The sequence below is a fragment of the Eurosta solidaginis genome, chromosome 3, assembly GCF_040869045.1.
Source record: "Eurosta solidaginis isolate ZX-2024a chromosome 3, ASM4086904v1, whole genome shotgun sequence".
In the NCBI taxonomy this organism is placed as follows: domain Eukaryota; kingdom Metazoa; phylum Arthropoda; class Insecta; order Diptera; family Tephritidae; genus Eurosta; species Eurosta solidaginis.
Window position 1 is genome coordinate 67550310 of NC_090321.1, and position 25110 is coordinate 67575419.

Sequence of the window (25110 nt, forward strand, 5' to 3'; positions counted from 1 at the left end):
ATAACAAGTAAGAAACTGCAAGTTCGGGTGAAACCGAACATTATATACCCACCTGCGCACTTAAAACGCTGATGTTGTTTGTTTTGTGTGGTTAATAGTGTTATAAGGCCGAGCAATAGAACATATATGGTTCTACTTATTCTGAAATAATTTTCAAAGAAGCAAAAAAGAGATAGAGGCTATAAAGAAATTTGTATGCAAAATTTCGTTCGGATTGGGAGATTGGCATTAAAAGTATTGTAACGAATTTAGGGAAATTCCGGTTATTTGAAACCTTCTGCTAACGTTCGAATCACTAAACTGTATATTCTGTATTGCAAAATGGTCTTTATTTGACTACTTTGGGACTAGTACAATTATACTTCACTTCGCAACTGATAGCGTGTTTAAATCAAACTGATTACTGATTACTCAGCTTGCGCTGCTTTTATGCTCTCGGTTTCCTCGTTCACCCATTTCTCCTAAGGTCTAGTAACTTCGCTAATTTCATGTTTGGTTACCAGCCATATGCGTGTGTATTTGCAGTTTATAGCCTTCGATTGATTTCCACATGTGTGTGTATAAAATATATCTTTGTTGCCTTGCATGTATGTGTGTAAATGATGACTGATGTATTCATGAACACCAGTGTGGCTTGCTTCATGTTTTTGTTGTTGCGTGATTATTTATTTAGTATCAGCTTAGTGATGCTAATATTCGTCACAGTATTTTAGAAAGAGTAACAAAAAAGATCGTGACGCGTCTATTTTCAAAATTTGGTTAAGTTTCGTTCTTAGCTCAACCAACCCACTACTGAGGTAGATATATCAGTAAAATCCAATTAAATACCATAGGTTTATTGCAAACTTTGTTAAGATTAGACCTTTAGGAAAAGTGGCCATGGTCTTTAACCGATTTTGGTTATCTTCATTCAGTCTATATAAGTTGGCAGTGATAGTGTCTCCGCCAAATTTCAATGTAATATCTTTAACAGCTTTTGTTTTAAGGCTTGTTAGACTTCCAAATTGTCTTCTTCTAAATGTGTGTTGAGCCACGCCCATATTCCAATTTTTTTTTTGGAATTAATGTTTTGCGTCATAAAACCAATCCACCCACCAAATTTTATTAGCTTAGCGGTATTAGTTTTTGAATTGTCTAATTTTTTTCATTTTTCCAAATTTTCGATATCGAAAAAGTGGGCGGCGTGTTTATCGTCCGATTTCGCCCATTTTCAATGCCAATCTATTCTGGGTCCGTATACCGAATTTGGTGAAGATATCTCAACATTTGCTCAAGTTATCGTGTTAACGGGCAGACTGACAGACGGACAGATGGACGGACGAACGGACAGACGGACATGGCTTAATCAAATTGGTTATCGATACTGATGATTTTGATATATTTAAGTCTATATCTATCTCGATTCCTTTATACATGTACAACCACCCGCTATATAATCAAAATTATAGTACACTGTGAACAGGTGCAGGTGGGTATAAAAAAGCTCTGCTAGTTGTTGATAGTAGTAGATGCATACATAAATATGTAAGAAGGGTAATCGCGAAAAACGTTGTACTATTATTTTTATAATAATTAGGACGCGATGCTCTGCGAGCTTTATTTAGATGTATTGTTCTTGACCTTTCAGTCCACATCTCTATGTTTATTAAGTACCTCTTCAGGCTTTTTACTCCATACTACGAAGGGATTAAGAGTCACGCAACCTAAATGGGCGAGCGATGCGGACTAACAGTCACGCCACCTAAATGGGAGAACCTCTGCCTGGCTATAGCTACGCATTCGCAGAGAATGTGAACCAGCGTTTCATTCCACAGCTCACAAAAGCGACAGATTTGTTTAACGGATGGATTTAACTAATTTAGGTGATATCGTAGACTACAGTTCCTGTAAAGTACCCAGTGAGAATTCGTAGGCCCTCTCTACTAAGTTTTATGAGTTTCGCTGATACTTTCATTGCTGGGAATATAAACAATTTGCTTGTCTTTGCCTTGAGCATTCAATCCCATATTATGTGAACTGCTTTGTTTTCCAGTTACTAATAGTTTACCTAGTCTGTGCCCTTGTGAGTCCGTAGAAGGGCTCTAGGCAGTAAAATGCTTCTAAAGCAACCTGCTTGGCTAGATAGCCTGCCTGTTCATTAACTTCAGGTCCCTTATGTCCGGTAACTCATCCTAATGAATCCCTCTTTATTGACTTACAGACCATTTAGGACTCCAATGCATTCATCCACTAACCTAGAAGTAACTGTCTAAGACTGCGAGGAACGTAAGGCTGCCTGGCTGTCTCTCATAATGAGAGTACTCCTCGAGGATAAACCTCTACGTAGAAATTCTCTACCGCATACTTCTATGCATGGATATCTGCTTGAAAAATAATGGAGTGGCATCCCGTTGGCATTGATTTCTTGAAGTTGAACCCATTAGATGCCAGCTCCCGTTTTTCCGTCATCAAATTTTGATCCATCCATGAACCAGACCTCTGAGTCAGGGTCAGTATATGGATTCCCTCTTTCCCAAAGAGTTATTTCCACAATGGATACCTCGAAATTACGTGAGATTCAGAGCACAGGGCCTTTGCTTCGCGTAGTTGCAATGCAGAATTTCCTATGATTTTCGTTATTACTTTCATATATCGTATCATATTTCTGACCTTTGCTCAGAGATATTTTAAAGTCTTAGCGTAGTAAGTGTTGTCTCTTTCTCTATTAGAATAGGGAAAGGAGGTATTGCCACTAAGCCAATAAGTGCATTAGCAGGGAACGTGTGGACATCCATGTAATGGAGATTACTAAGCCATGTGCATTCGCTTGTGTGTCAAATCCATTGGAATTCAGCAACTGAAGGAGATTATTTTAGACTAGGCTCCACAAGAGAGGAGAGAATACACCCCCTTAAGGGCATCCCCTAGCGACTAAAATTGAGTCAGCTGTCCCTCGCAACCAAAGACTGGTTTTTCTTCTCTTTAGGATGAATAGCACCCAGCGAGTGATCGTTGGGATTATATCTTTGCCAATCATAGCTTCTTCGATAGCTTCGTGTTTTCGAAAGCCCCTGAGATGTCAATAAAAGCGCGAAGAGGACTATATTTTTAGACTCCAAAGCCTTTTGAATTTTTTCCGTGAGTGTTTGAAAAGCAATTGACCTCCCTAGTATGCCAATCCAAAACTGTATCCATATCCTTTAGGAAGGAAGTTACTCAGGTTTCTCTGGCTTTGATATGAATACTACCTTAACCTCTGTCCATCTGTTTGGAATGTAGCCGAGCAGTAAGGATGCACATTTTTCGTATTAGTATATTCAGTTTATCACAAAGTATGATATGTGGCGGAAAAAAACTGTACCCTCTTTGCCGGTGTTGGTTATCCGACAAAGCACAGTAACATAACATCCATCTCCGTTGGCGATAAACCAAAAAGTTCGCCACAGCTTTCTACCGGTCATACGTAATGCATTCCTCTGTTGACAAACGGCAGGCTAATGGACATTAAATAAAACACAGTGTGTCTCCCATTACCATAACTACCAAATATTTTGAAGAAGCCATCTAACTTGCCAAACCATCAAAAGCAGAAAGCATTTAGTTACTTGGCAATGTGGACTTAGTTACCTGGCGCTTCTTTGGCCTATTTTGGTCAACTTTCCTTATCCTGGGATGCCAGCAAACAAAGGAGGCTCATATCGCCAGAGGCCAAGACACTTGAAACCTTTCTACTTCCTTATTTCCAGCATAACACTAGCAGATATCTGATTATGAAGAAATCCAGCGCCCAAGAACTGAGCCGTTTCATGACCATAAACAGCTCCTCAGTTTCATGCATGTTGTGTCAGCAAAGAGTTATGCTGATAAATACTGGGCGAACCCCGTTCTCAGAGTCCAATACCCGAAACTTGAAGGTGAGGAAAGCAGACTTTCCAGGAGGTTCAGCGCGTCACTCTGAGTCAACTTTGATCTGGATTCTGTAATTGGTTAAACTTATACTCATCCAGAGTTAACCGGCCATATTCAAAGTATGTTCCGCTTGTAACGTGTCCCCGCAAGACATCAACCATCTTTTCAATTTCGATGTGAAAAAAGAGCCTCTACCACCCATCCCTTATTGGTGTAACCCTATTGAAACTGTAAGTTTCACTGGACCTTCCTTAGAGGATATCGATGGCAATTTGTGAGTGTTCACGCATCATCACTAGAAAGCGCCATTTTACTCACCGCAGTCTAAAAAGGGGACTAATTTCCTATTAGAAGGCTCCTCACCGTGAATACTGGGGCAATGAGACATTTCCTGTTCTGTGTTTTCCAATTCTGTGGAACAGTATGGACAGGAAGGATTCTACTCTAGCCTACACTTGTGTACATACTCCTTGAAACCGCCGTGCCCACTTAATATCTGCATGAGGTGGTAATTTAGTTCGCCATGCTTCCACTCGTAACATTCAAGTGTATTGCGAGCTAATATGAAGATCCAGCGCCCTTTCCTCGATTCCTCCCACTTTTCTTGCCTTCTAACTAATATTCGTGACCCTGCGCTTTTCTTGGCATCTTCAGATTTTTCTAATTTAAATAAGTACATACCCTGCAGTAAAAATTATAGGTAGTCACGCAAAGCGACACTTCCGCACTACATGTTTTATGACTTCTTCCGAACTGGGGCTGGTCATGTGCAGTGCGGGACAGTCGGTAGCCATACTTTTACCTATAGTGCTGAGCTATATGTATTTAGGTAATTGATAAAACCTGCGACCACTTCAGAGTCATCTGCGATTGAACCACTTAAAAGTGCGTTTCAAAGGTCACAATGTTTAAAGTGTCAGTTGAAATCAGTTTGAGAGAACAGAACTAGAAACAGTACCGTTTCTTATTGCGACTGTTCTGCACTAGTTTGAAACTAGTGCATACCCCGTTTCTTCTGCAGGAAAGCTGTTTTGTCTATGCTCATCACTGTGGATGGTTTGACAGAACTGTCACTCGCCTGTTTAAATTTTCTTAAATTTTCCTTCATCAAACAGTTCTTTTAAAGAATAATTGCTATAATGAATGCCTATGATTGACGAAGTACAAAAAAAACCTTGATATGGGAATAAGGGAAATCATAATGGGCAATTAAATATACTCTTAGGTCTGGTTGAAACGAATCACTTTTAACTTTGCGTCTCATTAAGGTAAGTGCGACAATACATCTGTGTGCAATGTACATACATATAGTGTATGTACGCACAATTCAGTACGTATGTGTATGTATATCCCCTTTGCGGAAGCTTCACTTTGAAAACAACACATCCGATATGATGATCGATTTTATGCCGCAAAACTAAATTTTCTACTGCTCCGGAAGCTCATGAACAGGTAATACAATCTTTTTGCACATCGCATTTGCAAATGTACATATCCTTAAGTATACACGAATTTAAAAGCAAAATACTCTCTCGTCAAACGAATACTAAGCTCTAAAACTCAGGTATCAAACATGTGCTGACTTCGTCGGGAGAGACTAAAGGTTTATGTTGCTCAAAATGTTGATGATATATAGATATACTAGCAGACCCGGCAGACGTTGTTCTGTCCTAAATTTTGCCTATCTGCATACATTTTATTAAGCCTTTTCCGTCTAACTCTGTCCTCCCCCCACCCCTCTTCACTTTTTCCTGATTCTTTTATTCACTCCGCCCTCCGTCTTTTTCGCTTCATCTATCTCCATATTCGTCTCATTCTATTTCTTTCTCAGTCTCCTTCTCTCTTTTCTCTTCTCTCGCGTTCTTCTCATTCTTCTTCATTCCTTATTGCCTGTCCCAGAGGGTGACATGTATTTTGTTCCAGTCCCAGTCCCACTCCGAGTCTCAGTCCCAGTCCTAGTCCTAATCCCAGTCCCAGTCCGTCTCTGGTCTACTTCCCGGAAAAAAGGATCGTAAATACTAATATAGGCAAATTTATATACCAAATTTCAGGGAAATCGAATAAGAATTATGTAAATAGGTATGTGGGTATTATTAATTCATGTCTCTATTTCGGCTCCGCATGCATATTTATCAGTTTTACCAGGTTGATGCGACTAAACCGAATATCACTATGAAAATTACTTTAGAGCCCTCAGCAACAGATTTCATTTCATATCCATATTACCCACTTATTCTAGGGGTACCCGGGTACAAGTTTGAACAAAATCGACCGACGCATCTCTTCAAACACCGGCGACCAACTAACACACATTTTAGCCTTTCCTTTTATAAATATAGATTTTTATTTTTCACACTTCACTGTAATATTAAAACGAAATGCAGATATTCGTTGCTTTTGAAATTCGGCTTAAAAATTGCACATGGAAGAATTAAAGGCTCTTCTGAATAAAAAAAAAGAATGTCTTAGTACTTCGAAATCGCGAGCCCCCTCAGAAACCCCGGGTCCGGGGCTATTCCCCCATCACCCCCTATCGACGGGTCTAGTGATGTACTATACTTGATATCATTCGCTATAATATATTTTATTGATAAGCAACCACCAACCAATTACACGGAAGTATATCCGCACCACCTGAAAATATGAGTACCGATGCGCAAACGTAACATTTTATTATTACGTATAAACATATAAAAAAATTTGCAATAAAATAATATTGCGACTATAAACTGAGATATAGCCTACCCTATATTTCAAGATAGATCAAAGTACACACGGGGTGCAAAACAAATTCAAAATCGGTTCAGTAGTTTAGGAGTCCATCGCGGACAAACAATGTGACACGTGATTTTTATATATAAAGATAGAAACCCAGATATAGGAAATCCAGAATGGTGCTCGGCTTTAGAGTGTATGTGCTTACTTTCAAATTTTGGCGACTTAAGTATTCTTTGTAGCACTACGGACATATTTAGTCTATGTAAGGTCCTCAAGGACTGGTCAGTTCAACCTAAGAATCTTTAGTCTTCTTCCCAACGGTATTGCGTTCGAAAAGGATATGTTCTGCAGTCTGATTCTCGCTGTCGCAGAACCGACAGAGGTTATTAGACCATATGTTTCGTTTGTACTTGTAGCTTATTAGTCTACAGTTACCTGTGAGTATGCCTGGTAAAATTCTAGGCTGCTTCCTGGGAGGCTATTAATGATTTTACATTGCTTTCTGTTATACCCTCCTATTAGTGGCTTTGCCTGCCTACTGCTTAAATTATTTACATATTGTGTGAGATCCTATCACTATGATCGACTCCGCTATATAAGTCTTTTCACCGCTGCCTTTCTGGCTAGCCCGTTCGCTTCCTCATTTCCATCCACCCCTTTGTAGCTCGGTACCAACCCAAACTTATCAGTTATATTAGCCCCCGAATGATTCAAACTGTCAACGCACTCAAGGACTGTTGATGATCTAATTTCAACAGACGCTATTGCCTTGAGCGCGGCCTGACTGTTGCTGATTATAACGATTCGCTCATAAGTGCAGCCGCGTTGCAGGTTGATCTCCGCACACCGGTCTATGGGAACAACTTCGGAATGAAAATGGTCGAGTGATATAATGTTCGAAGGATATATATAGTTCTGGGCCCATAGATCTCCGATCCGATGCCCTCAGGTGTCTTCGGTTCATCGATGTACTATATGATAGTTTGTTTCCGCTGGAGCGCTTCTTGTTTGGAGGTGTCTCCAGTTATATACTGAAATGCTTTTCATACTTAATCTGCTTCCTGGTGTCATTTCTGGGAATTGCTGGCCGAAGAAAATAGTAATAATGAGCTGTATGTGTTAGACGCAGACATTGACATAGGCTACATTGATTAGGCCATGTTGTTCGAATGTTGCGCCCCAGAAGGCACCTTGGAATGTGTTCAGTTTGAAATGGGCATTCATGAGTTATTTGACTACGGTTTGAGCAATCTGCTTTCTTTATAAAAAACTCCGATTAGAGATCATAAACAAGCTAAGCCCTAAGAACATTTCATAAGCTGGTTGAAAATTACAAGCGCATGCAAAATCGCATGAATGAAACGAAAGACAAATCTTCTTAAATCTTAAGTCATCCAAAGTAGTGGAAGGAGTAGGCTCTGCGGTATACTGTGCTGATCCGGAAATAAACAGAACTTACAAGCTGCCAGATCACTGTAGCGTTTTCCAATCGGAAGTATTAGCCGTAACCAAAGCAGTAGAAACACTGGAAGAGAAAGCTTAAACTGCAGCCGTGTTAGCTTTTATATATGACAGCCAAGCAACAATTAGGGCAATAAACTCGCATAGCACAGTATCTAAATGCGTGTTAGAGTGTAAGCAGTCTCTAGAGAGAATCGGGACAGGGAGAAGCATACATCTATGTTGGGTACCAGGGCATATGGGAATTGTTGGGAAAGAAAAAGCAGGTGAAGTAGCTAAAAAGGGTGCATCCCTTGAAGCTTGCTCCCTAGACGACTCTATTAGATTGGGCGAGATTAAGAGAAAGCGAGAGGTGCACATGATCGACCAAGCGGGAAAGGCGTGGGTTCAAGCGTGGAGCTGTAAAGTGTCGAAGATTATGTGAAGGTCTTACAACCTTAGACTAAAAGAGTTGCTTCTATCATTATAAAGAGAGGACTGTAGACTCATGAGGGGTATTCTAACTGGACACCGCCTTCTGGAGTCACAGCCTTTAAATTAAGGTTGGTCAGTGATGGCAGATGTAGGAAGTACGTGCTGGAGGAGGTAACGATACAGCATGTTTTGTGCTCGTGCCCTGCGCTTGCTAGGCTAAGGCTCCAGCTATTAGGAGTGATACAGCTGTCAGAAGCAGCAAGTGGCTTAAGTCCTAGGAAGCTTCTAATATTTGCCAAGAGGACGGAGTTATTTTATAACATAGATCCTTTTTTAATACAGATTTGGCATAATTTTAGATGCCGCTTTGATATTTTTATCTATATATATAAAAAGAAGTGTACATTTTGATTGTCACCCCATAACTCGAGAACGGATAGAAAGATTGCCATGAAATTTTTAGGAAAGATACAGGAAAGAGAGATGATGGTTAGTTGATTTTGAAATCCCAAATCGGTTTAGCCGTTCTTGAGTTATGATTTTTTTAGAAAAAATTCAAATATGTATATAAAAGAAAGTGGTGTTAGTTACACTACGCATAACTCAAGAACGGATTAACCGATTTGGCTGAAAATTGGTGGAGAGGTAGCTCCGAACCCGGGAACGGACATACGATACTTTTTATCCCGTTATGGCTAGGGTCTTGAGATCAAAACGTAACCTGGGTAATCCTGGGATGTGTTTGTACAATATGGGTATCAAATGGAATCTGTTTATGAGTACTTTGATACTGAGTATTTTTCGTACCCCTGGGTGACTCGGGTCTCGGGGATATAGGCCAAAACGTTGACCCGGGCACCCCTAGAATGTGTTTATATAATATGGATATCAAATGAAAGCTGTTGATGAGTGCTTTAAAGTAATTTCCATTGTAATATTCGATTTAATAGCATCAACCTGGCAAAACTGATAAATAAGCATGTGAAGCCGAAATAAAGACATGAATTAATAATAGATTAGAGACGGACTGGGACTGGAATTAAGACCACCCTCTGGGACTGGCAATAAGAGATGAAGGAGAATGAGAAGAACTTGAGAGAAAAGAAAAGAGGGTAGGAGAAGGAGACTGAGAAAGAGATAGAGTTAGACGAAATAGAGATAGATGAATCTAAAAAGACGGAGGGAGGAGTGAATAAAAGATTAAGAAAAATATAAGAGGGGGGAGGCAGAGTTAGACGGAAAGAGCTTATTAAGATGTATACAGAAAGATCAAATATAGGGCAGAACAACGTCTGCCTGGTCTGCTAGTTTTTTATAATTTAAATTACTCACAAAGAATAAATGCCCTGTGGCTATTTATGATTTCTCTTTTCATCTATGATTGCTTGCAAAAAATTTTGTAATTATAAATATTTATCACATTTCCTTGCTTTATCAGCAAATCCACACCCCAAATTTGATATATTTATGTATGTATGCATGCGTGGGGTAAGTTGTCTTATCCATAGCGAAATATTCCGTTATAAGTTATATGCCACCTTGAAAAAGTGCAAGTTACTTTCACTAATGCATTTTTAATAGCATACAAATAGGCGTTGTGCCAATAATACAACTAAACCCATACATACACAAATATACATATACGCGCTAACATCCACAAACACATGCATACAATGGATTGCTCGTTTTATAATATTTCATAGTTCTTTTAATGCAAAGATTAATATTCGTTCGATTTACTACAACTACAACGGTATGCATGCACTTATACAAAGAAACGTATATGTGCAAAACAGAAGCAGCAAGCTTAATGTGCAAATATAATTTGCCGTTTTTTTACAGATTTTGCTGCTAATTATTTCGCTGAGAAATTGTTTTATTAAGCAATGGTGATTTTATGGTTTATTAATTATAACATTCTAGCGTACCCAGCAAACCTTGTCCTGCCCGAAAATTACTTAGTTCGCCTACATTTAAAAAGTTAGCCCCGCTTCATCTCTTCACTCTCACTCTGCTTTACTTTAGCCTCCATTATCCTTCTTAGGGTTGTCCATCCCACTTCCACTCCCAAACCCATTTCCCCACTCCCACTTCCAAATTGTCAATCCTACTCCCTCCTCAATTTCCTCATACATGCTTACTCTCTCGGCAAACGAAAATCATGCTCTACAAGTCACTTATCGTACCCATCCTGCCATATGGTGAAGAAGCATGATGACAAAATCAGACGAAGCGGCTCTGGTACTGTTCGAGAGAAAAATTCTTCGCAATATTTACAGACTTCTAAGCGTTGGCGACGGCTAGTACCGAAAACGATTTAATGATGAGCTGTACGAGGCCCCCAATGTTGTTGTTGTTGTACGAGCTTTACGCAGATATCAGCATAGTCCATTGATTTAAAACGCAGTGGCTACGCTGGCTAGGCCATGTTATATGAATGATGATCCAACTAAGAAAGTATTTATGTCGGAACCCGCCAATGCAAGCAAAGGAAGAGGTCAGCCCCCACTGTTTTTGTTGTTGTACGAGCTTTACGCAGATATCAGCATAGTCCATTGATTTAAAACGCAGTGGCTACGCTGGCTAGGCCATGTTATGTGAATGATGATCCAGCTAAGAAAGTATTTATGTCGGAACCCGCCAATGGAAGCAAAGGAAGAGGTCAGCCCCCCACTGTTTTTGTTGTTGTACGAGCTTTACGCAGATATCAGCATAGTCCATTGATTTAAAACGCAGTGGCTACGCTGGCTAGGCCATGTTATGTGAATGATGATCCAGCTAAGAAAGTATTTATGTCGGAACCCGCCAATGGAAGCAAAGGAAGAGGTCAGCCCCCCACTGTTGTTGTTGTTGTAGCGGACACTCCCAACGGTTTTGGGGAGTGTTATCGACGTTGATGGTTTTTTACCGGATGAGAATCCGTTACGTTTCGATAACAAGCGCCATTAAGGTACTAGCCCGAACATCTCGGGAACGATTTAGATGACTAAATGATCCTTCATTTCTCCTTTTTATTCTTGTCCATCTTTTATTTGCATTGAAAATTAAATATTTTTAGCTACACATTTTTCTATTATTCTGTATGCCTCAATTTTTTTCCAGCCAAATCTTCATTTTCTTCTCTCTTTCTTATTCTATCTTTTTCATCTTCTTGATATTCGCTCCTCCCTCTCTCTTCCAATCTATCTGCGTTTCTCTTCTTCCTCGTATTTTTCTCTCTTTTCTTCACTCTCTGTATCCATCTCTCTATAGCTCCCTCTCGCACTCTCTCCACCCCTCCCTATATTTTCGTCTAATGCCATCTCTTTCTCCTTCCCGCGCTTTTTCTTTCTTTTTCGTTTTTCTTTTCCCGCGCGTCCTCAATCTAAATTTCAAGCAATCCGCATCCTAAGAAAGAGTATACGACATATTAATGTAGGTAGATTAGACAAAAGTGTAATCATAAATCAGACGTTGTAGCATAGATCTATCCCTAGTACACTACCCAGAAAAATAGTGCCCTAAGTACCTCATAATCTAGACGAAAGATATCAGTGTTTGCATTCGCTTTTAATACGTACATGATTTTTTAGAATTGATCGGTATCTGGTCCAGTTCCCATAAAAAAGTTACCAAAACACTATCTGGGTGTCTTAGTAGTTTTAACAAAATCGGCTAAGTGTCATGGAAAGTGATATAATTAATTTTATTTTGTCGTACAAGCCACGCCAGCTATCCCTGTTTCGCGAAAACTGACGCTAATCGGAAGCCCCAACGGAGATCAAGTCTTCCTCCACTTGTTTCTGCTAAATAAGTGGAGGCCTCTACCTTCCTCTGCTTCTAAACTGCGGTGATGACTGCAATACTTTCTTGGCCGGAACGACTCCACCAGTCTCCTAAAAAGCTTTTCTCTCGAATAATCCAAGGCCCACCCCATATGCTTACTAACTGAGCTATTGAGCGGAACTGTAATCATAATCGGACCCGCCACCGATTCCGTACCGGTAACCGTAATCGCCACTCTTACGCCATGTCCCATACTTCCCCTCGGATATATTTTTTTCATTCCCTTTGTGATTGCCGGGTGGGGCACATTTGCCTAACAAATACTAGAAGAAGCGAAAAATTACACCTTCCCTACCTCCACCAGACTGTCAAAAAACCCAAAAATCTGTATTATCTTGTTTGCGATTCTGTTCAGCCGCAGGTAAAGTGGTGAATCGACTTCTATTCGTCTTCACTCTGACATCTCTAGCAGAGGTAGCTTGTTTTAACACGCCATCGTCTATGTGATGTTTAGTTTAGACATTAAGGTGCCTATGGATGCCAGCGGGGTTCGGCACCTCCGTATGAAGCTTAGGGGGTTAGGGGGCTTAGATGCGGCAGGTATGCCCATCATTATAGGCGATTGAATGAACAAATAACTCAAGGGATTGTGCAGCGTAACCCTTCAAAGAGGTTGCCAGTGCAATTTATAGTTTATCCAACCCAATTGTCAACTTCTCCTACCCGTGGCGAATCCTATTTCTTTAGAAGCGGAAGCTCTGCTGACCCCAAGTTTCACTAGGTGGTGGTGGTAAGGATGGCCTAAAAGATTCAATGTAGTCATATTAAATCGTTCCCGAGATGATCGAGCTTGTACATTAATGGTGCTTGTTACCGGAACGTACCAGATCTATATCCGGCAAAGGACCATCAATTCGATAACACTCCCCAAAACCTTAGGGGAATGTCTTTATCGCTACAACAACAATAACAACTGGCCATAACCAGGCTGTCAACGGACACTTAATGGTAAGCGTAACCGTAGACGAAAATCTTAACACTAATCGCAACAATAAGCATAAGCGCAACTATAACCGTAAACTTATTTGTAATCATAAACATTGTCAAAGCCGTAACTGTTCTAATAATAGTAACCATGACCATAACCATACCTGCATCCATGACCATATCCATAAATGCAGCCATAACATTTACCGAAAATGTCCCCATAACATAAGAGAGCCTGATCCGTGACCACAATCTTGAACGTAAACAAAGCAATAACCGTATACCTAACCGTATTTACCATAAATTTACCATTTTTTTACCTTTTCCCGATTCTCCCCGTTTCTATTTTCTGATTTGTGCCCAATAGGGTGGTCCTTATATATCAGGCTACTGATTTTTTCCAGGCTGACCTCTGCAAACGATAACAATAAAGTCAAAGTATCACATAAATCTTGCGCTTGATAGAAGACGGTTATTAGGTTATAAGGACTGAAGGCCTAACTGTTCAAGATAATGTCACTGATTTCGTCGTATCGTGTGCAAAAAATTTTAAATTGCAAAACTACTGCAATATATGTGACCCGGTCTATGAAAAGGTGGCTTATGAATCAAAAAAATGTTTTCAACTTTTGTTCTGGTTTCGATAGTTTTTGAGACGATCTTTCGCGTGATGAAAATTAGAAAGTCCTAACTTGTTTAGAAGTGTACTAAAAATGTAGAAAAAGAAGAGCACAAATGAAAGACAATGAAGACTTTGGTTGCTTCGATGCCATTTTGGTGGTTGGTGAAGCATCCTCAGATTTTTTTGATAGCATTTTTTTCGATGGCAATGGAGCCAAAATATCGGTCAGAAACTGGTTTGTGCTTTGCCTGTTGGGCATGACTGTTCATAATGCAAAAGAAAAACTATTAAGAAACTGAAGAAATGCATTGTTTATCTTTAACAGCTGTTTCTCGCAATTTCTTTTTTGAGTCATAAGCCACCTTTTCATAGGCCGGGTCACATATATACATGTATATGTTCACTGAGTTTACTGCTTCCGTTTTACACAACACTATAATTACATATGCAAGAACCTACCGCATTGTGATTGTATTTGTGCCTGCTGCCATTGTTACTGCTGCTGTTGCTGTTGCTATTGCACCTAAATGAACCAACAATTTTGCCTGCAGCTGTCTGTTGTAACTTTTATCGTCGTTATTGTTGTTGTTGTTTTCCCTTTGAGCATGTCGCATTGCCACTTTTGTTTGTGGCATCACACTTTGACAGTTCATTTTACATGCATATAAAGGAGTTCCTGTGCTGTCCTACTGCTACACTGTCCCACGCTCATACTCTAATACAATCACACACTGTTGTCAAACTATTGTCATACTTATAAGTGCAAACATACATATGTACATACATATACACAGACGCGCCTCAACGCCTTTAATGCCAAAGTGCCATATGCGAATGAGGAGGATGCGATTTAAGTTTGAGACGTTCTCTTTGTTTATTTTGTTGCTGCAGTCGAATCTCTTAATGAGTGATGTTGATTTGCGGTGGTTCAAAATCTGTTATTTTTGTTCTATTGTTTATTATTTATTGTGTTCTTATTATTTGTAGGTATTATTGTTGTTGTATTCATGCTGGTTGTTGTTGCTGTTGTTGTCGCATCAGCCATTGTTGCTGTGCTCTGCTTTTGCCACACTTTACTAATTCGCAAACTTAATCAAAATGAGAGCACTACAAAAAGCTTTAGCATTCACATGCACAGACGCGTGCGCGTGTTTAACAACAACACACAATCATATTCACTTAAGATCACAATCGACATATGTATATTCCTTGCTATCGAGTATAGCAGCAACAGCAACAATAAACTCATACATACACAGGCATATTTACTTACATACAGTTGTCGAGCAAAAAAATAGGGCGTATTGGCGTAAGTTATCTGATCAAAACTGCTTAACTTTAGATTATACCACGCCTAAAATTAGGCTATATTATATATAAAAGCAAAGTTAGTGGGTTACATGCTGAAGGCTTGGAACAAGGTCAAAGTGACTCTTATTCCAAAGGTAAGAGCTCTCATGCATCACCTAAGGACTTAAAACAAATCAGGCTCTCGTCTTTTGCCTAAAAACGTTGGAGCTGCTTTTTGATCTGTACATACGGGATGGAATCTCTCGGGTGTTACGACATATGATGCGATGCTTATTGGTAGGCAGGATTACGGAATCTATCTAGGTCTTGGTGCCTTTCTTGACATTGAAAGCGCGTTTTACAATATCCTGCCTGGGGTCATTGGTAATGCCGTGGTTCACTTGGGAGTCAAGGGGCTCTGCACCCGAATTCCAACATTCGCTATTCTAAAACTCCATCGCTAAGAATTTCTAAAACTGTATCAAGGCACAGAAAAGTATGTACCACTTATTACCATATGGTCTAAAAGAATAACAGCCTAACTCCTTTACATAGGACTTAGGCGGTTATTCCTTATGATCATATGGTTGAAAATATTGCATACTTTTCTGCGTACTTGATACTGTTTTAGAACTTTTGGCAATGGTGTTTTGGCGTTAGCGCAGATTTTAATTCGGGGGCTGTTTAAATTAATTACCAAACTTCCGTACAAAATAATTGTCACAGTGGGGAGAGGTCACAATCGAGAGGCTTGAATGCAGAGACACACTATAGGTGGTGTTATACTTGGTCTACTCTGGGTTGTGGTATTAAACAAGCTTCTGGCGGAGCTAGAAGGCAGTGGCTGGTGTATGGTGGCCTATGCTAATGACTAGGTGATTCGGTGGGCTGACTCATGTAGACACTGGCAAAAAACCCTTGAAATATGGAGGTAGTGCTTTTTACAAGGAGATACAAGGCCCCCGCTTTCAGACCACCCTCAATTATGGGAATATTGTTACTGGCGGGGATAAGAATCTGGGGATTATATTGGAAAGGGAACTGCCCTAGCAAGAAAATGTGGAAGATAGCACTAGGATGATCTCGGTTTTCATGTACTGCTAGAGAGTCATCAACGTTATTTTATGTTGGTACTTACACTTGTACCAACAGAGCTTATCGAAGGCTGTGACTATGACAGAACCACCTAGCACCAAAGCAGTTAAAAATGCATTCAAAAGGTTTATAAATGGGACAATTGCAATTTCGTAGGACATCACAACATTAATTGTGTCAGTTGGAAGCACTGCGAGCGGAGAGATTTAGAACTCGCACTGTCTCTTAATGCGATAGCTCTGCGCTAGTTCAGTATAAGTGTGATTCACTTTCGGACAGAACTACTAAAGTCTAAAACTAGCCCGAATGTGACCAAGTAAATACTCTTTTTATTATATTAAGAGAATATAAGGATCGCCTGGCATTCATATCACATGCGAGAGGTTCCAGGTTCGAGCCCTGGCACCAAAATTATCCAAAAAATCAAGTTCCCAGCTTAGAGCACACCAATAATAACCAAAACTCTGAATTTTACTTCAAGCAAATTTGGTCCTTTTAAGACTAGGTGTATATTGTTCAGGAAGTTCTGGTTGTAAATTAGTAATTTTTTGGTCGCATGGTATATGTTACTCATACGTAGTGTTGTTCTAAAATGACTACGAGTACAAACTCGACCACTTTAATCAAGTGCCGTGTATTTTTGTACCTCGTACAAGTGCCTTCATAGATATCGAGAACGTGGGTACAGTAAAGATGTCAAATAAATCCTCCTGTATTTTACAGAATTTTGGTCTAACAAGTCCCGCTTAGTTACCACTATAAAAATGCCCAAAAAAGAATATTGCATTTCACTTAAAAATTGACTTCAAGAAAAAATATCAGCATTTGCGAATTTTTTGTTCCCGTGAAGAAATCATCATCATTAATTGGTGGTTAATTGCCTGACAGCTCACCACTAAACCAATTGCGGTACCCGCCGTCGGCATCTCGGACAGGAAAACCATTCCCCCTGAGAGCTTCTCTCGTACACTTTAAGGGTCTTCCCGTCGTCTCTCTCGGGGGACTTAAAAAGTTGGTGCAAAAAAACGGATTTGTATTTTTTATTGGGAAATCCGATTGTGCAGTTCATGCGATGTTCAGTTCCAATATAAAATTGACTAAAGCATAGTGTATATGGTGAATAGGAGAACTTGAAAACTGCCTATATATGTAATTTGCAGTATTGTTTTTCGCAACTCATTCGCCTCCAGCCCAAAGGTGCCATTTTCTCGACCCTTCAATTTGCTGTTAAATTCGGGTGTTTACTTCACATACCAAATTCTAGAAGGCACCTACATATGTCCATTAAATTATAAAATGCCTTTTGTTTTAACAGTACTTCGCCCTGTCTATTCCATGCATCCAGTCATGGAAATGAGCCCTGACAAGGAAAGTTCCCTGCAAAGTATATAGGACTTTGTTGATTGACGTTAAGGTGGGAAATCACCTCAACAGCATTGATGAAGTTGGACTTGCGATGAATGAGGTAAAGAAGAAGTGCTGCAAAGGAAAAGACAGGGCATTATCGTCTTGACAGCCACATCACTATTGACGGAAATAAATTCGAGACTTTGAAGGGCTTTATCTATCTGGGAACCATCATTAACCATGAAAGCAATGCTAATCTGGAAATCAAAGAAAGCATCACTCTCATCAACACTTCCTACTTAGGGCCGTGCAAAGTACTCTCTAGACAGTAAGAGAACAGAGGACCTACTAAACAGGTCATGGCTTACCTGCTCTGATGTACGAAAGAGAAATTTGGATGGCCTCTGAAGAAAAGATCTTCGGAAGAATTAAAATAATGAAATGTATGAGCTTTGTGCCGATACGAACATGGAACAACGCATAAAAAGGTCCAAAGGCTTCTTTCAATAAGTAGTGTTAAGCGAATAAAAAAACCCCCCACAAGGGAAAGACCTCTACTGAGTAAGGGGATACAGGCGAATGAAGGTTTAATCCCCCCGGTTATTCCGAAATCGTGTCAGTTGGTTGGAACGCTTAAGATGGCCTATTTTTGATATACTGCAATACGGCTTTTGGTCGTGTAAAACCCGACCCGTTCCGAAACCTTACTGCTTCTGTCGTTAGCATGGGGACGGACTGCATAGTTAAGACACATATAGTAAAAACGTATCTTATTGTGGCTTACAAACCCAGCCTGCCACACTTGTTGCTTTTTTTTCTTTGTGATGTAGCTAGACATGTTTTGCGTATCGAGTCCTTTTTGTTTTGCGACTGGGGATTAAAGGGATTATTTAGCGCATCCCTTTCAAGCGGTTGCCACAACAATTTACAGCTTCTTGAGCCCAATTATCAACCTCACGTACCCGTAGCGAATCACGTTTATTTATTAGGCGAGACTCTGGCGACCCCAAGTTTCTCACGGAAAGCGGGGGTTAGATGACCTATGAGATTCAACGTGGTCATGTCAAATCGTTTCCAAGACGTTAGAGATGGCACCTCAATGGGGTTTTGTACTGAAACGTATGGCATTTATATGTGGAAAAGGATCATCAATATCGATAAAACTCCCCAAAACCTTCGAGGAGAGCTACGGGAAGAAAAAGAAGAAGACTGAATCAGTTAAATTTCCATTTCGTAGCAGATCACAATATTAAAAGTGTAGTTTAGGTTAGGTTAGGTGGTAGCTGCCCTGATAAGGATAGCTCCCTTGGACAACACGAAGGTCCGTTGTGATACCACATACACCAAAAATAACGGTGATTTAGATCTAGCTACTTAGACAATGGTTGGGTAGCAACGATAAAGCTCCGAATGATACCGATCTCAACTTTGGATAAATCCTCTGGAGATCCAAGTGAGTCGCGCCTAGTTCTGGCAAAAGCTGGGCAATCAAGCATAAAGTGATTTGGTGGCTCCACCTAATCATCCTCCATACAGCTGCAGCAGGATGGAGTTTCCAGTATATTGAGACGTACCGTATGGATACCCATGGGACAGTGCCCTGCCAAAACCCCAATGACCATTGATAGGTGAGCCTTAGTGAACCCAATTATTTCAGCAGACCTCCTGCCATCCACTTTCGGCCAGAAAGATCTTGCTACCCTGCAAGACGTGGTGTCCGCCCAACGTTTTCTGAGCTGAATTGAGGTCCAGCTTTGGAGGAGCAATTCACAGGTGGCCAGCGGAATCCCGAAATCCCTACAGCCATCTTCATCCGGCTCAGTTGTACCGATGCGGGCTAAGAGATCCGCTTGACAGTTACCCGGGATATCACTATGGCCCGGGACCCAGATAATCTTAATTGTAAAATAATTCGATGCAATCGCAAGCCAGGTCAGGCACTCCCAGACCACCTTCGATCGCACTGTAGTTGAGCTCAAGGCCTTGATAGCCGCTTGGCTATCAGAGTAGATGTTATATTCTCTAACCGTAGTAGCACTGGATAGCATTCCATCCACCGCATCCTTAATCGCAGCAACTTCCGCTTGGAATACCCTGCAGTGATCAGCCAACTTAAACTTGCGGCTTGAATTTAGCTTTTGACAAAATACCCCCGCTTTGACCACCATCTCATAAAGCCAGTGTACTACTCCTGGCGAGAGTCCCCATCTCTTTCCGATAGCCCCTCTGCAGCAGTACAAGGCAACGGCGGCCTTCCTGGCCCGATCTTCCACATTGGGTCTCCAGGACAGTTTTTTGCCCAAAATAATCCCCAAATATTTATTGAAATCGGGCATCTTATATCTCCTTGTAAAAAGAACCAATTCCGTTTTTCCCGGGTTGACCGCCAATCCACATGATTCAGCCCACCTAGCCACAGTATCCAAGTAGTCCTACAGAACATCGCGCAGGGTGCCCAGAAATTTGCCTCTGACTAGGATAGCGAGGTCATCTGCATAGGCAACCACCCGACAACCATTGGCTTCCAGCTCCACAAGAAGCTCGTTGACTACCACAACCCAGAGCAGAGGAGATAGGACACCCCCCTGTGGTGTGCCCCTGCCACCTTCCTCTTAATTATGGCCCCTCACCACTCCGCTGCGACAATTCTGCCGCATAGAAGTTTGCTAATAAATTCAACCAGAGCCGCCTCGACTCCTAAACCCACCAGAGGTCTTTCGATTGCCCCCGGTAAGACATTGTTAAAAGCCACCTCGATGTCTAGAAAGGCACCCAGAGCATACTCTTTGTGTTCTAGGGACCCCTCTATTTGCTTTACAATCAAATGGAGAGCCATTTCCGTCGATCTGCACTTGCAGTACGCATGCTGTGAAGCCGACAGTAACCCCGAGGTATCCTTTCCCTTAGGTACAGGTCAATCAACCGCTCAAACGTCTTAAGAAGAAACGACGAGAGACTGATTGGTCTGAAGTCTTTAGGTGATACATGAGAGCTTCTGCCGGCCTTCGGAATGAAAATAACCGTAACCGTGTGCCAAGACTTAGGGATATGGTTAAGCCTGAGGCAGTTAGTGTAGATGATGGCCAACCAGCGGCAGGAAATCCCCAAAGACTTTTGAAAGTGTAAGTTGAAAGCACTATGACGGGAGAGAATTACAACTAGTACCGTCTCTTAATGCGATATATCGAGGCCAGTGAGATTGGCTGCAGGAAATAAAAAGGTTGACAAATTTTAAAACAAAAGTCTATTGTCAGAAACGAGTCATTACTATTCTAAGAGTTCTTTATTTTCTAAGTCTAAATATCGAGTCAGATTTTTATACTCAGCGTGCATTGCACACAGAGTATATTAACTTTGGTAGCATAAGGGTTCAAAGTAACGGCATACACGAATCTAGATAAATATAGGCTTCCATATATCAAAATGTTCAGGACCTTTGCGAAAAAGAACTTTATATCAATGTTTTTTTTTCAAGTGGAATTACAATAAGAAATAGGACAAAATTCAAATTTTTGAAAATGCGAGTTTCGGGAGTCATAATGCGCAGAAAAATTAACGGATCGTAATAAAATTGGGAATACATACTTTCTTTATAGCAGGAAATATTTCTGGTAAAAATGGACGGGATCGATTAAGGACCACGCCAAATTTTGTATAATAGATGTTTAAAAGGGTCGTAGACTAGAATAATAAGCAATAACTTGGCAAAAAATAGTTTTGAATCAATGATATTTCACTTATCAAGTTTCATTGTAAGAGGGTATTGGGAGACATTTTTTGTAATGGGCGGTGCCACGCCTTTATTTATATCAAGCATTAAACAACATTTCTAGAGCCTTTAAAATAATATATATTTGTCGATACGAAATTCGATACACATGTTAGGCTTATAACAAGAAATATTTCTAGTAAAAATGGCCTAGATCAAATTTCAAAATTCTAACTGTATTATTAACTAAATAATCAGGCTTTTTGTGTTCTCCAAAATTTTATATATATAAAAACTGAGCGTGGTTATCATCCGATGCCAAGGAACCCATATACCAATTTTCGATACGATATCTCAATATTTACTGAAGTTATCGTGATCAAAAACAGACACAGATGGCCGGGCGGACATTGCCAGATCAATTCCTTTTTTCATCCTGAGAATTTTGATATATGGAGTCTATATTTAGGCCATTACGATCAACCGTTATGTTACCTTAAAATGCAAATGTGCAAATAAATATGTAAAATAAACAGCAACGTAAATCCAACGTCGGTTACACCCGAACTTAGACCCTCTTACTTCTTTGGGAATAGTTTGTATTTAAAACATGCTTCAGTAGAATTAGAAAAGTAATTAACTGAAACGAACTGGATGAACTGGAAGATTGGAGAAGATCCCTATAAAATATTCGACACGATTGATCATCTTAAAAAGAGCTTTTAGCATAGCGAAAAAGAGCTTGCCTTACAAAGCTTATGATTCGTCGGCCAAATGACATTGAACAACATCATCAGCCCCGTAAAAATTGGAGCCATACGTAACAAAACAAAACTTTTTGTTCTGGTAGCGATAAAGGCATTCCTCGAAGGTTTTGAGTAGTGTTATCGATATCGAGGGTCCTCTGCCGGATATAGATCCGGTCCATTCAGGTAACAAGTTCAATTAAGGTACATGCTTGATCATCTCAGAGACGATTTAATGTGACCACTTTGAACTTTCAAGGCCATCCCAAGTAGTAGTTGTAATCGAAGAAAGAATCGTTCATGTTGGCGGATATAAATACGAAAATGCGAAGGATCTTGTGTAGTTGAACGGCATTGAAAGAGGGTATTGCCCTTGGACTATTCGGGAGGAAAATTCTCCAGAAGATTTCTGGTCACTCCCATTATGCCACTGGCATATTTCGAAAGGAGTTTAGTGTTGAGAAGTGTGGCTATCCACACCAGAATTAGGCAGCAGAGAAAGGATGAGGTAGTCTTGAAACTCCTTTGCTTTCTTCATTTTTCATTTTGTAGTAGTGCTTCGCCACATCCAATAGGTGCTATTACTCACAAATTGCAATCGATATCGTTTAACGGAGGTCCATGAAAACTGGCAGTTTCAACAGGATTAGACCAAACAGGTGTTAGTGGCGTTGGTTCCACATTGCAAGTGAAAAGTAGTTGGTGCCTTGTGGAGACACATTAGACACACGGTCGGGGTTGATTATGGATTAGTAAGAGTTTACCCCGTTACAGTATCCAGATCGAAGTTGTGCCAGGTGACGCGCATCTCACTGGAGATTTTTCTTTTCTCAACAGCGAGCTCAGGGTATTTGTCTTTAAGAACGGGGTTCATCTGGCATAGTTGTCCGACGGCGTTTATGGATGTTTTTGAGGGCCCTGTCGTGCCACTTTTTTCTTACAGCTGAGTGCTTACGAGATGACTTCTTAAGTTTTGACGAGGCGAGCCTCTTCAAACAGTTATCTGTTGGGATGGCCAGGTTTCAGGGAAATGAGCACAATCTTTTTTTCTCAGCATTTTATTTCTCTCCCTTATGGGGGTATTCTCGCCTCACTCTGTAGGTGATGTTCTGGGGACAATAGAAGAAATCCCTTGGCAGCTCTGAGCGCGGAAGGCCTACAGTTTCCTCTAGTGTTTTTTTTAAGCTCGATGAGGGTACTGGGGACACTTCGCATACGAGCCCATTGAATTTGTTGTGACACGCGTCTCTCTGGGAAATCTGTTTTCCGCAACTGAGAGCTTAGGGTATTTGTCATTTAGAACAGAATTCGCCGGGTATTTATCGGCATAAGGTTTCGCCGACTTTTTTTCCGCCTGCATACCTAATGGGCAAAAACACCGCGTTAGCAACTTCAACAAAGCTTTACGCCTCAGAGCAACTGGGGTGCAGGCTATATTGCCATGCAGTATAGTGCCACTGAATATCGGGCCAATGGAATATATGGTCACGTGCCTGAGCTTTGAAAGAGATCTTCGTGCCATAATTGAGCCGGAGGGTTGTACACGGATGGTTCCAAATTAATGGAAGGGGTCGGGTCTGCTGTTTACTGTGTCGATCCAGAAATAAGTAGATCCTACAGGCTGTCAGATTACTGCAGCCAGTTTCAGGCAGAAATTATAGCCGCGAGGAGAACAGCAGAAATTCTGGAGGAAACGGGCTTGAGTTGCAGCCGGCCAATATATATATTGATAGTCAGGTGACGATTAAGGCACTAATCTCATACAGCACTTCATCGAGAAGTTTTCTGCAATGCAGAGAAGCATTAAAAACTTCGCTCATGCCGGAGACATGAGTTTCATATGATCCATCAAGTAGGAAAGGCGTAGACAAAAGCGTGGGACAGCAAATTTTCTGAGATTACGCCTACGATATTAGACCCACAAAGTGGCTCATATCTCTGAAGAGAGAAGTCTTATGGCTCACGTTATTATTGGCAGCAGAATTGCCAGATCGCGAAGCAGCAATTAGGCTAGGTGATAGAAAACTTCTAGTATTTGCCAAGAGGATGGAGTTATTCTTTAACATAAGTACTGGTACCTTATTGGGGTTCTTCAGTTTGGTCGTCAAACAAATTCTGGTAACAGTATAGATACATTCAATATATGTGAAATCTTTATTGACCGGCCAGTTCAACCTAACCTAACCTTGCCGACTTTTTGTGGATGGAGCTTAGAGCCTGCTTATGCTCATCTGTTTCAAACGGCTGAATTCTTGTGTTCTAAATTTTTGCGGAATACGATCTTTTCAATCAGATTCTGTTGGGATATCCAAGTTTCTGAGTATTCAACAGAAATATACCCTTTAATGCACTCCATTGGTTTGAGTTATCGTGATGCAGGGATGACAGGGGGTGCTAGCTACAGAAGGGTCAAACTCGCCTAAGCGGTTAAGCGCCATCTAATAATGATAATGATAACTATATGGATCTGCATCTTTTGTCCAGACTTGGAACCATTTTGTTCTTGAAGGTGTTGTTGCATATTGGTTCTATTTTTTTGTTAACAGCTGTTTCCTTAAAAAAGCATAAGTACATTTAAGAGCTTTTAATGAAACTGGGTGCATATACATACATACGTATATGTATATATTTATGCGTGAAGATGTAGGTATGGTCGTGTGTATGTGGAGTATGTTAAACCAATTCGCATTCACTTCGTTTCTCTTGCCTTAAAGAAGTTGCCGCTCCCTAACAGCCAACAACAAATTTATATTTTCTTTTTTCTTTTTTATAGATATCTATGGCCATTACTCGTATGCTTAATATGTAGCTGGTTAAAAGGATTTAACATTCTTTTACACATTCACACCCACATAGGCAATACTAATTTTTTTTTATAGAAAATTTTTAATTTAATTAGAATGCTTAATGAAATTTTATTGCTATGCAGCATTTTGATTTGATTTTCCAATTTGCCGTTCACAAATCTTTTCTGCTCTAATCTGAATACACGCACATATACACAAGCACATTGCTGTGTATACACACACTTATACATATGTTCCTACATGGATGTATATTTGTACATT

The 25110-nt window shown here is 40.4% G+C and overlaps 1 protein-coding gene across 1 annotated transcript in view; it reads right to left on the minus strand.

The window, feature by feature from the left end:
* mAChR-A (muscarinic Acetylcholine Receptor, A-type) overlaps positions 1–14508 on the minus strand; it is a 33342-nt gene extending 18834 nt beyond the window's left edge. Inside the window, exons 1-2 of the mRNA XM_067777096.1 lie at positions 14315–14508; positions 53–141 (exon numbers count right to left, since the gene is read on the minus strand). Of these exons, the coding sequence (XP_067633197.1) occupies positions 53–141; positions 14315–14508 (283 nt within the window). The remainder of the gene's footprint in view (positions 1–52; positions 142–14314) is intronic.
* Between the last annotated feature and the right edge of the window lie 10602 nt (positions 14509–25110).